At 44.5% G+C, this 14,751-nt stretch overlaps 1 protein-coding gene across 4 annotated transcripts in view; it reads right to left on the bottom strand.

Moving 5' to 3' along the window:
* The window catches only part of LOC138569359 (uncharacterized), a 1,262,132-nt gene that overhangs the window by 952,916 nt on the left and 294,465 nt on the right, over positions 1-14,751 (bottom strand). For all 4 annotated transcript variants that reach the window (XM_069647272.1, XM_069647275.1, XM_069647274.1 and 1 more), the window contains 2 exons: positions 11,081-11,207; positions 7,236-7,448 (listed from right to left, as the gene is read on the bottom strand). In XM_069647272.1, the coding sequence (XP_069503373.1) occupies positions 7,236-7,448; positions 11,081-11,207 (340 nt within the window). The remainder of the gene's footprint in view (positions 1-7,235; positions 7,449-11,080; positions 11,208-14,751) is intronic.

Below are 14,751 nucleotides of genomic sequence, written 5' to 3'. Positions count from 1 at the left end.
TTTCCCTTCTTCCCCCGTCCCACTCCCACCCTCCCAACCGCACTTACCTTCTTTTTGATCCTTTTTCGGGAGCGGACGCGCTGGGAACACTTGTGTTCCCAGCGCGTCTGCTCCCAATGGCCACCATGGAAAGGGAAAACGGACTCCGTTTTCCCTTTCCATGGCGGCGGCCATTTTCTTTCTTTTTTTTTTCTCCCGAAAATTCGGGACAAAAAAAAAGCTTTTAGTGCCCCGGTTACGCAATTTTTGCGGCCCGGGGTACTCTAATAGCAATAGAACCCTCGCGTCAGGGGCATTACCGACTCTGGTAATGCCCCTGACGCTCGGGTTCTATTGCTTAAGTAGTGCCCTACACTCTTGGATCTTCACAGAGTTCTCTCAGTCGTTTTCAAAAGTCCCTCCTAGCCTTGATGCAAAGTTAGAAATTAACAAAAGTTCCTCTCAAAGCAAACAGTTCTTGTCCATCGAAAGGATCCTTCAAAGATGTCCCAAGTTTAAACTAGTCTCAAGTTTCTGAAAAAAACAAAATACCTTATCTTTATGTGCAGGGATATTTCTCTGATCCCCTTCCACCAACGTTGTTGATCGTTCCACACTTTGACCAACTTCTGGGCGCTTTTGTGCTCTCATCACGTGTTCTCTTCACTCTGCTTATTTTTCCCCCTATGGCTTGTCTGGGTTCTCCTGACCCAATATATCACTTATTTCGCTAGGGTCCTTAAGACCATTTTGTACTTCTGACCTTCTTGGTTTTCTTTGATTTTTTGTGACACTTGGATGGGAGTACTTTTCTTGTATTCTCTGGGTCGTTGTGACCTTTTTGTTAGCTTAGGCTGCTCAGGCTCCTGCAACCCGTTAACTCTTCCCGCTCTCTCAGGCCCCTGTGAGTGTTGAATGAAGTCAGGGTAGTCTTTCCCTCCTCCCCACTTGTTCTCTCGGCTCTCTTGCTGCTCGGGTTTCTGTGGTTCCCGCAAACCTTTAACTCTTTTCGATCTCTCAGGCTTCTTAGGTCCCTCTGGCCCTTAGGTGGGGTTACGGTAGTTCTTCCTTCCTCCACAGGTGTTCTATCAGCTATCTTCCTCCCTCCAACCTGGGCAATCTGCGTACCTGCTGTGTTGCAGTGCTTGCTTCAGGGAGGGTCCGTCTTGCAAGTGTCAGCAGCATTCTCTGCAACTTGCAACTCCTCGCCACTGGGTGCTGAGAGTTCTTGTGTTCTGCTGGTCTCACCTCTCTCTCGCGCTTTGTTGGTGCTCGCACTGAGAGGGGAGGACCCAGTCCTCCCTTGGTCCCTGGACTCAGCGTTGGTTTGCAGGCTCCAGACCCACCACATCCTGTACGTGGTTGCGCCTCCAGGTCCTGTTCACTCCGTATGGCATTGGCTTTCCCAGCCTTGCCCGTTTCCACATCTGGCATATGGTGGTTCACTCTGGCTTCTGCATTCTTCTGCGCTGAAGCAGGCTCCACTGGTCTTCAGGGCTCCTCCCCTTGCCGACGCTCTGGGAGTCACCTCGCTGTTGGCCTTCTCCGCCTCCATTCAAGGTTTGTGTCACACCGCCAAGCTCATGGCGTTTGTGGAGCCGCTGGCGATGTGGACTCTAATTCACGTCTCGCCCGGCTGCATTCCTAGTCACGCCCCTTTCCTTCTTATCCATCCTATTGGTTGTGCGTTCGTCCGCGACCCGGAGTTTTAACCTGCTTCTTCCGGGTCGCGGACGCGTCGCAACGCTTCCGGTTTTCTTTCCGCAAGTTCTGCATTGCTGTGTTACCTTCTTGCTCCCTCTTCGTTGCTCGTTCCTTCCTTCGTTCGGGGTCCTTGTGCCCAGTTCGGAATCTCCTATTTTCCCCCCTCTTCGCCGCTGCTTCTTTCTTGCTCTTTCCTTGCATCCTGTGTTTTCAGCCCTTTTCCCCACCACCTTTGTCCTCCTTCCAGTCTGTGCTTACCCTCCCTCTGTCCCATCTTCCTTGAGTCCGGTTTTCTCTTCCTCTCTGTTATTTTCTATTTCCTTCTTCCTGTTTTCCTTCTTTACCCTTCGCCCCTCCTTACCTGCCTTCCCGTGTGCCAGATCCCGGCTTGTTCTGGATTGCCTGTTCCTTACCGTTTGGATACTTCTGCTGTGTTGCCTTCCCGTGTGCCAGACCCCGGCTTGTCACTGGACTGCCTGTTCCTTACCGCCTGGATACTTCTGCTGTATTAGAATCCCGTGCACCTACCTCAGCCGGCTTCCGGACTGTCTTCGCCTCTGCTGTTCTGCGCTCCAGCCTGGTGTTGTGCCACATTCTGTCTGGTCAGCTTCCCCCTTCAGGGGATTCCACCGCATTCTCCGTTGGATCCTCACGTCCAGCCTACTACTCCCCAAGTGTACCCTGGGATCCCCTCCTCCCGAGGAGCTCTGTGATTGCTCAGGGGTTTTTTGTGCCTAAGGGCTTTTTCCCCTCCTTGGCGGTCCCAGTGGGGTGCCCTTGGTCACCCTTTTGGGTGGCACGGTGGCTTCCTTCCGTGGTCATCCTTATCTCCATAAAAAAAAGGAGCGATCAAGAAGAAAAGAAAAGAAGGGTTCTTGGAAAGAAGATGAAGGTGAGGAGTCAGGGGAGGGTGGAAATTCAGAGTCAACGTTTTCTGACGAAGACATCACAGGTCCTGGTGACAGTTTGTTCACCCTTTATCCTCACTCCTGTTCAAAAAAGAAGGGGCATGTTGCTCACCACAAATTATCGTACAGGAGGAAAGTTCAGCATTACCCTGAGCCAGACACATAGATGTCTTTTCCTTTCTTACTTCCATATAGGCAGGGAGTACATTGGGTATAGGGCATTCTCCATGGGAATGGGAGTCCTTGTCCCCTAAAGATGAGTCACTCCAATTGGGGAGATGGCTCACCTTCCTAGCCTCAAAGGTGGTGGCTCCTCCTAGGGAAGAAGGGACGCATTCACCAGATTCATCACACATGCTTAAGGGGAGCAGCAGGATTTGGTGAAGCAACGGGTACTTTCTCATACACTTTGAGCATCTCCTGACGGAATGTCTCACATTCCCCTGGCATAGAGGAGGAAGTAGGGAAAGAGGGATTGTGACAATCCTGAAAACACCATTAGTGATAAATGGCACAAGTTCTCCACCTTAACTGTCACAAGGTTGCACCCGTCAGTGTATGGACTCAGAGACTTTGAAGAGCCCTTTGATGAATAATCTTTTAATTGTGTTATTTGTAATAGTGTCAGGAATCTACAACAGTAAAAAGTGAGGCATCCGTTAAACCTTTGTTGCTGGTTTAAAAAAAATAGAAAAGTGATTTTGGTTCAAATGAGACATATTTAAGGAAGTCTGGTGGCAAACTTTAACAGACAAGAGATCCTTAGGAGTAGGTTCACACTCATTTGATAACTCTTTAGCTAATTTAATGGAACTAGATGCTATTTGGGAATTAACTGCCAGGAAAATATGTTGAATATTGGCAGAGACATCCTGGTTTTGACATGTGGTAGGGCAGGTGTCTCAAGCAAGGAGAAAAAGGTGTAGGGGGTGTAAAACGGATATTGCTTGCAACATTAGTTCCAAGGCAAGTGGATTAACAGGCATTAATCCCCCCATTGTGCAATATAATAGTGCAGACCGAGCTCAAAGCTAAACATTAATACACCAAATAATCTATTATAAAGGACAGTAATATTGATGGAACTGCCCCATTCGCAGGCCAGTTTCACCAAGTCCCACTTCACCTGCACATTACAGCACTTTTCATTGCAAATATATGGACAAGGTGTGTGTTTAGGTATTTAGAAATATTGGAGTTGACGGTCTGGTCTCGGCCCACATTTATTTGGAGTGGAATGCGGTAAAAAAAATTGATGAAGTGGGATTCGGTGAAATGCCTTTGAGCAAATCACAAAGAACCTTATTGATACTGCCCTGGCCCAGCAAAACATCCAAAAGACAAAAGTAAATCACCAACAGCCAAACGTATCCCAAATACAGAACTGCCAATGAGCAAAGGGCCAACCAAAATAATCCAAAATGAGGAAGTGTCAAGTTTGCACAGGTGAAGTTCATCACCTTTTATACTACATCTTCATTCGGTCCAGTAAATCATCCCCCTATGAGGAGCAGTCCACATGAAGATACTGTGTCTCTGTGAGGGATATGAGATTAACTTGAAGGAGGATTTATTAATTGCCAAAGTGTCAGGCTGGGTAGGCGGGGGAAGAACAGAGTGGTTAGGCAATTGGGTTATGTTGACATCCGGGGATCCTGGTATTGTTAGACAGAGCTTGAATAATGCTGAGTTTAACAATATGCAGGGCTCTGGGATTGGAGCTTATCCATGAGGATGCTTCTATAAACCAGTGCTCTTCGCCTTCAATAGGGACAATTGAGTGATCTGGAAACAGGGACGTGCATGATCTTATCTATACTAATCCCATGTTTCAGTGCAGACAACATGATATTTAAATGTTTTTATATTCCTTTCCCCACACTTATCGATTTGCTTCCTCGAAGACACTGGAGGATGTCAACTGACACTTAGCTGCCCTGGTGGGATGTGGCAAAGTCTGGAGAACCAAGGCCAGTCCACCCCTGTGTAATAAATGGTCATTGTCACATTTCCCACCCAAGCGTGACTGAAGGTACAAAGATTGGGAATTTACCATTGCATGCAGTCACATCTGTAAAAGGCACATGCAACATGAGATACATCACTATGATCAATTCTTCTAGATATCAAGATTCTATATTGGAAAATTGTAAAAGTGGGTGGCAAATATCAAAATACCGATTGGTTAATTTTTGTGTAAAAATATGACATTTTGCTGCTATGGGAAAATTCAGCTTTGGAAGGCATTGACCCCCAGGGCTGCATGCTCTACTTCACTATGGAAAAAACGGTCTCAAGCAAAGGCCAACAATTTGGGGGGCCATACATATTGATGCCAATTTCTTTAAATACATAAATGAAAGTATATTGCTAATTCACCCCTAACCTGCAGCTGTTGGTTCTTGATTGGGTGAAAAATGAAAACAAATAATGTTATTAGTTTTTATAATAGGAAGACAAAGAGTAAACATGGCAAAGTATTACGCACATTTTAAGGGATTATTTTTGATTTACAAGAGTTTGTTTATATTCAATATACAGTGAGCTACTGTATTTTCTTCGGGTATTTGTCATAAGAATGGGAAAGACTTGGACCTTCTACTCCATTTTGATGAAGAGGGGAACTTTGGCGTCAATTTCCCCGTCTGTTTGAATATAAAGACTAGTTTCAATGGTCTTCTCTTATCGTATACGCTGGATGAATTTGAGCACAAATTTTTAAATGACAGGTCAGCACCAGATATTCCAGTTGTGCATACATTTATCAATGGGGGTATCAAAGCACTAGGATTACATAATGGGATCTACCCACCAAGGGGCTCACTTTACTTCTTTTGAAGTTCTAAAACAGACAATGACAAACCACACCCCACACGTTGCACACTTGGTGATTGGATAAAACAAAATGGAGACAATGTGGCAAGAGCCTGGGTAGAGCTTACTAGCAATCACAAGAACATGAGATGGACCTTATCAGTATATGGTGCCCTATAAATATATAGTGTCTATTGCTGATGACAAAATGAACTGTTGTTTGGACATGGAGGTCGCAGATGTAAATAAGTTAAAATTGTTTAATTCTCTGTTAGCCAAGTGTGGGGCTGCATTATTAAAATACTCATCAAGTAATAAGGTTTGGCCACTGAAAAATGTATAATTGAATTGCCTTGGCAGAGATTTAAAAATAAAATATTGGGGACTGTGGGTACAGTGCCAATAAACAATGCAAAGAGCCAGACACAAAAAGATCAATTAGAGAGGCAGGTAGAACCGAGCAATTAGATCTACAAAGAAGAAGAAAGAATCTACAAAGGTACATAAAATAATTGCTGAAAATAGTAGGGCTATTGTTGGCCTATGTTGATGATATGATCAAATACCATGTTTCCCTAGGTGGCTGGATGGAGTTCTCCAAACAGCATCCTTCCAAAAAGCAGGGCATGATTAACAAAACACATTTTGGGGCAAAGTTTCAAACAAGTTTAATTTGGGATAAAGTGAATGAAGAGATGTCAAATTAGCCCCAATAACTTGGGGTGAGGTGGAATAGGGCCTTAGCTCACATCGCGCTTTAGGATTCCTTGGCGAGGGTGGGATTACTGTGGATGTCTTTAAACAACAAACAGAGGTTTAGGTAACTCTTAGGACTTTAATACCATATTAAATATAGGCAGACTCACTATAAATAGCAGCGTGGGTGTCACTGTCCCATTTACAAAAAGGGACCAGCTTATTACCTGAATGCTATTGTCACATCACCTTCTCAATGGCACTGCAAAATGATTTGGTAAAGTGGATTTAGAATACTTCTGAAATGGGTGGAGGGTCACCATACGCTTATAGACACATAGGTGGGTTTCCGACAGGCCAAGAATTTACAGGTGATTTTCGCTAAATATCTTCACAGTAAGGCAATGCTGCTGTATGGATCTCAGAGCTGCATTTGCATCTCCCTCACCAGGCCAGATGAAGCGCTCTGTAACATTGGAACCGACATCCGCAGAGGCTCCCCAACCGAACCTGGAATAGACCACGCCGGATGAATACGTGAAAGTCAAATGCCATTGCAGTGTATGGGGTGAAATGAAAGCACAATCTACTTTGCTTGGGATCATTTGGGAGGCTCACAGTGGGACTACATTATCTAATAGAAGGAGAGGTACAGAGAGGCGTTTCACAACCCACCCTAAGCATGTAAGGGTATTCTTCACTTCTGTCTGAGGCACGGGGTTGAAAATCCAAAGGAGTCATTCAGAATAAGGATTCCCTCCTCTCCCTAATTTTCCCACACCTCACATATACAGGCACATACTGGCCAGCATGGCTTTGTCCAATATTATGTCAGGCGGGCCCATTCCATGGACCTCGTATACTAGAAGAATGCCATGAGCAACTCCATAATAGCATGGGCCACATGGGCCCTATTAGCAGCCAATCGAGATCTATTCCCAGTGAGGGGGTCGCGGAAATTCACCTTTCCCTATGGTAACAACTCCTTGTACAGGTCCTGAATGTCAGTGCAGCCCACAGGGTTGTTTTAGCAGGGCCGGTGTGTTTTCTGCACCAGGTAGCTTCTCGAGATGTTGAAGCAATTAATATGATCCCGCACATTCCTCGCGGCAGCTTAGTTTGCAGATTTCTCACCTGAAAGTTTCCTTTTTGTAATTGCTTGATGATGCCCTGGGCTTGGCCTGCATCCCAGCCTTGGACTAGGGAGAGACTGTCCAAAGAAGCGATCACATCAGAAGAATTCATGGTCTTGATCTGTGCCGTGTTCAGTCCCACCGCCAGCTGCCCCAAAGACTTCACGCTGTCAGGAGTAATGGCTGTCAAATTTTCAACGAGAGCTGCTGCCAACTGCAAGACACAAGGGAGGAGAGCATTTGACACTGAGCTGGCCCCAACATGTTCTTTCACAGGTTTGATAGAACTAGGAATTGCACCTTTATAAAAGGTTGACATATAACAAATGTGCAACACCTGGACTGCCAGACCTATCAAGTGTGTCCATTCCTCAGACTACTCTAGAACTACGGACCATGCAAAGAGTCTGGCTTTGCCTTGTTTTCGCCCTACCATGCCCACTTGTGTATGCCATGTTTTCACACTGGTATGCTCACTTTTGTATGTCTTGTTTTCACACTGGCATGCTCACTTTTGTATGTCTTGTTTTCACACGGGTACGCTCACTTGTGTATGCCTGCTTTTCACACTGGTATGCTCACTTGTGTATGCCTGCTTTTCACACTGACATACTCACTTGTGTGTGCCTTATTTGCACACTGGTATGCTCACTTGTCTATGCATGCTTTTCGCCCCCTGGTATTCTCACTTGTGTATGTCTACTTTTCACACTGGCATGCTCACTTGTGTATACCTGCTTTTCACACTGGCATGCTCACTTTTGTATGTCTTGTTTTCACACGGGAACGCTCACTTGTGTACACCTGCTTTTCACACTGGTATGCTCACTTGTGTATGCCTGCTTTTCGCACTGGTATGCTCTCTTGTGTATGCCTGGTTTTCCCACTGGCATGATCACTTGTGTATGCCTGCTTTACACACTGGCATGCTCACTTGTGTGTGCCTGATGTTTTGCACTGGTATGCTCACTTGTGTATGCCTGATCGGTTGCACTGGTCTGCTCACTTGTGTATGTCTACTTTTCACACTGGCATGCTCACTTGTGTATGCTTGCTTTACACACTGGCATGCTCATTTGTGTGTGTCTGATGTTTTGCACTGGTATGCTCACTTGTGTATGCCTGATCGGCTGCACTGGTCTGCTCACTTGTGTATGCCTGATGTTTTGCACTGGTATGCTCACTTGTATATGCCTGCTTTCCACACTGGTATGCTCACTTGTGTATGCCTGCTTTTCACACTGGCATGCTCACTTGTGTATGCCTGCTTTACACAATGGCATTCTCACTTGTGTATGCCTGGTTTTCACACTCGTATGCTCACTTGTGTATGCATGCTTTTCACACTGGCATGCTCACTTGTGTATGCCTTGTTTTTTGCACTGGTATGCTCACTTGTGTATGCCTTGTTTTTTTCACTGGTATGCTCACTTATGTATGTGTCCCCCATGTTGTTAGTTTGATGATATTGGACCCTTATGATTCTTTGTAATAAGCTCAAGAAAACAAGCAACCAGCATGCAACCTATCAGGAGTGAGTTCCAGGAGGTTCCATGCACGCGCTTACAGTTGAATTCACAGTGCTTTCTTTCACTCGATGTGAATGCACTGGGGCTTTTCTGAGGCACATGGCACTAGCAGCATTTTTCAATTTAGTATGAGAGTCCCTTTAATTCACATACTGTTAAATTGTTCTCTCAGCACACATTTGGATTCCGGGAGCTAATTAATGCAACAGTTTTGGACGTGCAGAAATGAAACTAGTTTGTTCACAGCGTGTGAAATGCACAGCAATTGTGTTGCCACCTGGACATCCCTAAATGCACACATTAGCATTCAGACTAAGGCGATCTGCATATTTACAAGAACCTGGTGTCTCAAAAAAAGTGCACCATCTGTGGCCTTTTGAGACACCCTACTCTTCGGAAATTGGGACCTATAAACCACATCTGAAGTCTGTCGTTGAGCCAGGAGGTCCACCTTGTGTTAAAGGATTCTAAGAGCAGAGGCTGCAACCGAGAGTTCCATTGCTGTTGTAAATTAAAGTAAGATACAGGGGGTGAGTACGCATTTGAGGGAGAGAGAGCAGAGAGAGAGAGAGAGAGAGAGAGAGAGAGAGAGAGAGAGAGAGAGAGAGAGAGAGAGAGAGAGAGGAACAAAACAGAGTGGAACAGACAAGAGAGAGATAACAGAGAAAAGAACGAGAGAAAGGGAAGAATCGAGAGAGACAGAGAAAGGGAGTGAGGTGAGAGAAAGACAGAAAAGACAGAGAGGGAGCAAAGCGAGTCAGAACGAGGGATAGAGCGTGAGTGCGAAAGTGAGGGGGAGAGACGAGAGATAGCGAACTGACATAGTGAGTAAGAGGGACAGACTGAGAGCGAGAGTGAAGGAAGAGAGAAAAGACGAGTGAATGAGAAAGAGGAGGAAGGAAAGAAAGAGAACAGTGATGAAGAGTGAAGCCAAAGATGGATAGGCGACACCTGTGCTTTGTTTTTACAGCAGCTTCAGGCATCCTCTCAGCTGCTCTTATGGTGCCAGGAGGGAGCATCTCACGCTCCTTCCTGCGAAGCAACATATAATCCCAGGGTCCGAGCTGCCAAACAAATAGTCACCCTCTAGCCTTTCCTTCTGCCAATAAACTGCCAAACTATCTAAGTGTGATGGCCACGAAGTAGCTCAAACTTGTTCAACCTTTCTTCAACTTACATTATCTTCCAGCGAGTCACTATGTATAGGCCTATTTGCCTTTAAAAAAGGAATGATATATTCATTATCTCTGTAAAATCACCAACTACAACCTATTCACCATTCAAAAAACAAATTAATAGCAGGACTCCTCCGACTAGCACCGGCAGATGTAACTGATACATTCGATCTCAAGGAAAGCGTTGACAGACCTGATCAGATTCGACCCTGGTTCAATACAGATATCCATGGGAAGAAAACAGCTACCTTCGGGAGCTAACTTACCAGCATGACTGTTAACTGTGATAATATGTCCATACTCCCTCCACACTAACTTGACACGATCCTGTCTCCACCTGTCTACCAAAAGCTAAGGTGACTCCTTCCAGTCTGCCTACCAAATAGCCCACATCCCTTATACCTTCCCTTGAAACAGCCATCAAACACCACAACACCAATATTAATCTGCCATCTCTCATCCTTTCTGTCAGGCCACTTGCAGAGTTAAGATACATCACAGAGGGCAATACATGGGCTTTGGCTACGTTTGTCACCCTGAGGACAGCCAGGTTCCAGCAAGAAAGACTGAATGATTGCTAATATTTTGTCTTGCATAAGAAAGGCAATGTATGATTATTGTATGCGCTCTGTGTATAAATAAACCAATCTTCATATCCCATTAACAACATGTCCAAAAGAGTGCATAGGTCTTGTTTCTATTTGGGTGAGTATTGTGACAAAGGAAAAGAGCAAAGAGCCCAATTTGCATTACTTGCTATCAAGACTTTCATGCTGAATCATTATCACAGACTTATTTTAAATATACAATTCTGTGTCATTCTTATGTTCCCAAAATGCTCTCTGCTTTTATGCAAATCAGCAGGATGTGGTTCCTTGAAGAGATTGGGGGCTGCTCACTCTGGGCTGGACCTTCGCCCATCCGCCCTGCCCACAAACCCCCCCAACCCACCTTTAAGGAAGAGGGGGGTGGAGTGGGTTCCCAGAGTAAATGTTTTCAACTTGCAGCACTATCATACATGTTTGTATTTTAGCAGGTGTTCAGTGGACACCCAGATCGTTTTTCCATGTCTTGAATATGGTGACACTTGACGTCCAGTTAAGAACAGAGAGGATATCCTGTCTAAAGGTGTTCTTTAGTACCTGTAGATTGGGAGCTGTGCTGCTGTTCTGGTTAAAACACTGCGTCTTTACTTTACTGAGGATGTCCGGTGGCGGCAACGAGTTCTTGAGAGCATTCGGTGCATAACAGAGAAGCTGGTCTGGGAGGCTAGGCAAAAAAAAGAAAACACAGTTTACAAATTCTGATTAAAAAAAAGCTGGGTCGAGTGTGTGTCATTGGGCCTCATTACGCGGTAGGAGGTAGCTATGGTGCTATTAGCACCATGGCTACCCCCTTACCGCATTCCGGGTCCGGGTTCATGAAATAGGGATTTACCAGGTCATTCCAACCTTGGAGGACCCGGTAAGTCCCCATTCCGGGAACCATTCCCCATTCCCATTCGAGCCCCCATAGGGCTCACTGGGAATGGGGATGGACCTAATAACGGTACCGCAATTTGCGGTACCGTTATTAGCTCTGAAGTCCCTTAACGGGTCCCATCCACAACACCTGGTAAAACCAAGCGTTGAGGAAGGGACCCGCTAAGGGACCTCAGAATAGGCTGGTAAGGGATTACCGGCACCAGTGACCTTACCGGTGCCGGTAATCCCTTACCACCTACTGCGTAATGAGGCCCATTGAATCGTTTTCTAAAATTAAACAGATATAAAAGCCGATTTTAGGAGGCCTCGTCGAACTATATATATATGCCACAGCAAAATGAAATCCAACAAATCAGCAAAGGAACACAAGAGAGTGTAAAACCCATTCTAAAAAAGTCTTCTAAGCCACAGCATAGTCTTAGTTGGCTTTTGTAAAGCTGTTGTTTTTTACACAGCAGTTTGTTTGCACATTTTTAATTCAGACGAAAATGAGTACAATTGTTGCAAAAAATATGTGCATGAATATTAACATTTGATATGAAGAGAAGAGTAACAGCCTCCAAAAACATTAACGGAGAAAGTCTCCTCATGAAATATAAATAGGGTATTGAGAAATGCAATAAATATGTTACAATAAATATGGAACACTAAAAAACTCATATGTCAATATGTATTAAATACTCCAGGCTATTAGGGTATTTTTAATGGATATCAGATAAGTGTATGCAAGGTATTGTAAGTGGGTATTAGAGATGTGTATGTTAAGATGCTTTACAAAAATAGATGCATATAATATATTGAAGCAATATATAGTACAGAAGCATACCTGTACCCAACAGAAACAAGAACAAACACAGAAAGACGAGATAGAGGGATGATTTCAATGGGAGGTGAAACTGATTATAGTGTTCAGGGAATAACAGTACAGTGGCTAGATTCTTCACCCACAATTAGATATTGCTCCGACAAATAAGACACTCAGTAAATATGGGGCTGTTATTATTTTATATTTATCTACACTCCAAAATATTAGTTGACTTTTGCATGCACCTTGTTTTTACTACATTACCAGAGAAGTTGTTGTCTGTAGTATCCCTGCCAGTGGTAAGGAGACCAGATAAAAAAAAAACGGGACAGGCAATAGACATAGAAGTGGGACTACAAAAAACACAAACAGAACTCAGATAACACTGTAGTCCTACTTCTATGTCAGTGGCCTGTTACGGGGTTGTGTGCACAGTGGCCAGGTAGGGGAAGGGGGAAGAAATGGGGGCGTGAAAAACGTTCACTCTAGCAGGAAGGGCGGCGCCGAGCCTGGTTTCAGGATTTTTACTGTAATGACTGAGGTTGCAGTTATAGTGTTTGGAATTAAAATGAACCCAATTATCATCCCAAGGTATGTGATTGAGGGCACATGCATGACATTAGAAACATGAGCGCACCATAGGTCCTTCACTGCCACACCCCACGCTACCAAAGTGCAGTGCTACATTTCTGTTGGCGGCCACTGTCAAACTGTAATACTATTTTTTATTCTGCCGACCTGCCCTGGTTTTTGATTATGAATAACTGGTCACCCTACATCTACAGCCGGGGCACCTGCTTTCAGTCTCAGCCCCTCCATTCCAATATTCACTGAGGCCTCCCACCTCACATCCCACTCCACACACTAGTAATACAACATAGCAAGGCTCTCCAGGCATGTTCAGCCCGCTCCCCCACTCAGCCCCTCCTTCCCTTGCATCCAGGGACGCCATTTTGGGATAGAGAGAGCTGCATTTGGCCCTCATGCTAAAGCACAAACAGAGAAGAGATAATGAGCCGTGTAGGGAGACAAGTAGTGCTAGATTGGTTTATATTAGGCCGGGCAGAGCTAGTTATCACATTTACAGTTTAAAAACAATCCAAAACAAGTGGGCGAGGTAAGGTTCAAGCAATGGTGGTTTTAAGGTTGGTTTTATTTTATGTGTAGTATTCACTATTACAATAAACCCGATATTAGCATTTACAGTGTTCATAGATCCTAACTTTCTAAAGATTGTAAATTTACCTTTTTTTTCAATTCGTTTCTTTTCCAGTAAAGTATTTAGGTAAATAGCACAATGTGCAATGGGGAACTTCCAAACAGGAGTTGCAGATGCCATTTTTGGATCTTTGTTATTTTCTCGGTAAAGTACTTGGATATTTTAGCAGAAATCTTCTGAGATCGCAGGCCTCCTGGGTTAATACAAAGAATGAGGCTTGTTCTACACAGAAATAGCATACCGAAGGCATTTGCTGATTCTGCAATTTTGCCTGTTGTAAGGTATGTCTTTTCTCTAGTTTGCAGATTTATTTTAAGATACTGTTAAGTATGTTCCTTTCTGATCTTCATAATGAAAACTACGCAGATAATTGTGTTGAGATCGGCGTGAGGCAATCTGTGCAGGGATCTCAGCGAGGTGACCTAGCTAAGAGTTTATAAAGAAAGAATGCACGCATACCTTACAATTCTTCACACTGCACACCGTCCAAACCTTCTATAAACACATACTGTGTCAGGATACACATCTGCTCACACAGTATTCTCAAGTGAGAGGGTTATATAAAAACCTCTCGCAGGTCATGTACCAGCTAAGGACACAACCTTTGGAGGCTGTCTTTCCGCTTACAGTAACCTTTTATCCTCATCTTCGTTATAGGTGAAGGAAAGCCTCTGGATAATTAGGACTAAATCCTGAGTCTTCAGATTCCTGCACAACAACAAACTTAGACAGGGACAATATTGACCAAGGCAAATAGCAGAAAAGAACAAACATATACCTCCGAAAGCAATTATCCAGTCCATCGAGATTTATGAGCGTATGATGGTCAAGACATCAATTGTAAGGCGTTTTAGAAGGTCTGAAACTGCTGATTGTGTTATGCTATGCTATGTTATGTTACTTGATATTTACATAGCGCCTTATATATCATTGGTATGACCTCAAAGCGCTGGTAGGTTGAACGCCCTCGGCAACCGTAGCTCAAGTCAGTGGAGAGAGATAGTGTCGTATGGTGCACGGGTGTCCAGAAAAAGGCAGGAAACATCCAGGCCCTACTCATCTGAAAAAAATCTCGCCTAGAACAGTGCTGAGCGAAAGATAACGGTTTGTTGCTCTATTCCCAGCAGATCCAAGGGATTTGGGTGAACCTAGTGAATTCCTATTGACAGGACTACCTCCTAAAGCCAGATCTAATTTCCAGTTCTTTCTTTTCAAAGTGATGAGATGAAGTTTACAATTCCCAGAACAGAACCAGGAAGGAGATTCACAAACAGAACCGGGCCAGATTCTAGGCCGGTTCGTGTG

The sequence above is a fragment of the Ambystoma mexicanum genome, chromosome 2q (genome assembly GCF_040938575.1).
Source record: "Ambystoma mexicanum isolate Mex_15411 chromosome 2q, UKY_AmexF1_1, whole genome shotgun sequence".
NCBI classification, from domain to species: domain Eukaryota; kingdom Metazoa; phylum Chordata; class Amphibia; order Caudata; family Ambystomatidae; genus Ambystoma; species Ambystoma mexicanum.
Note: the sequence above shows the minus strand (reverse complement) of the source record. Positions and strands in the feature narration are given on the sequence as shown.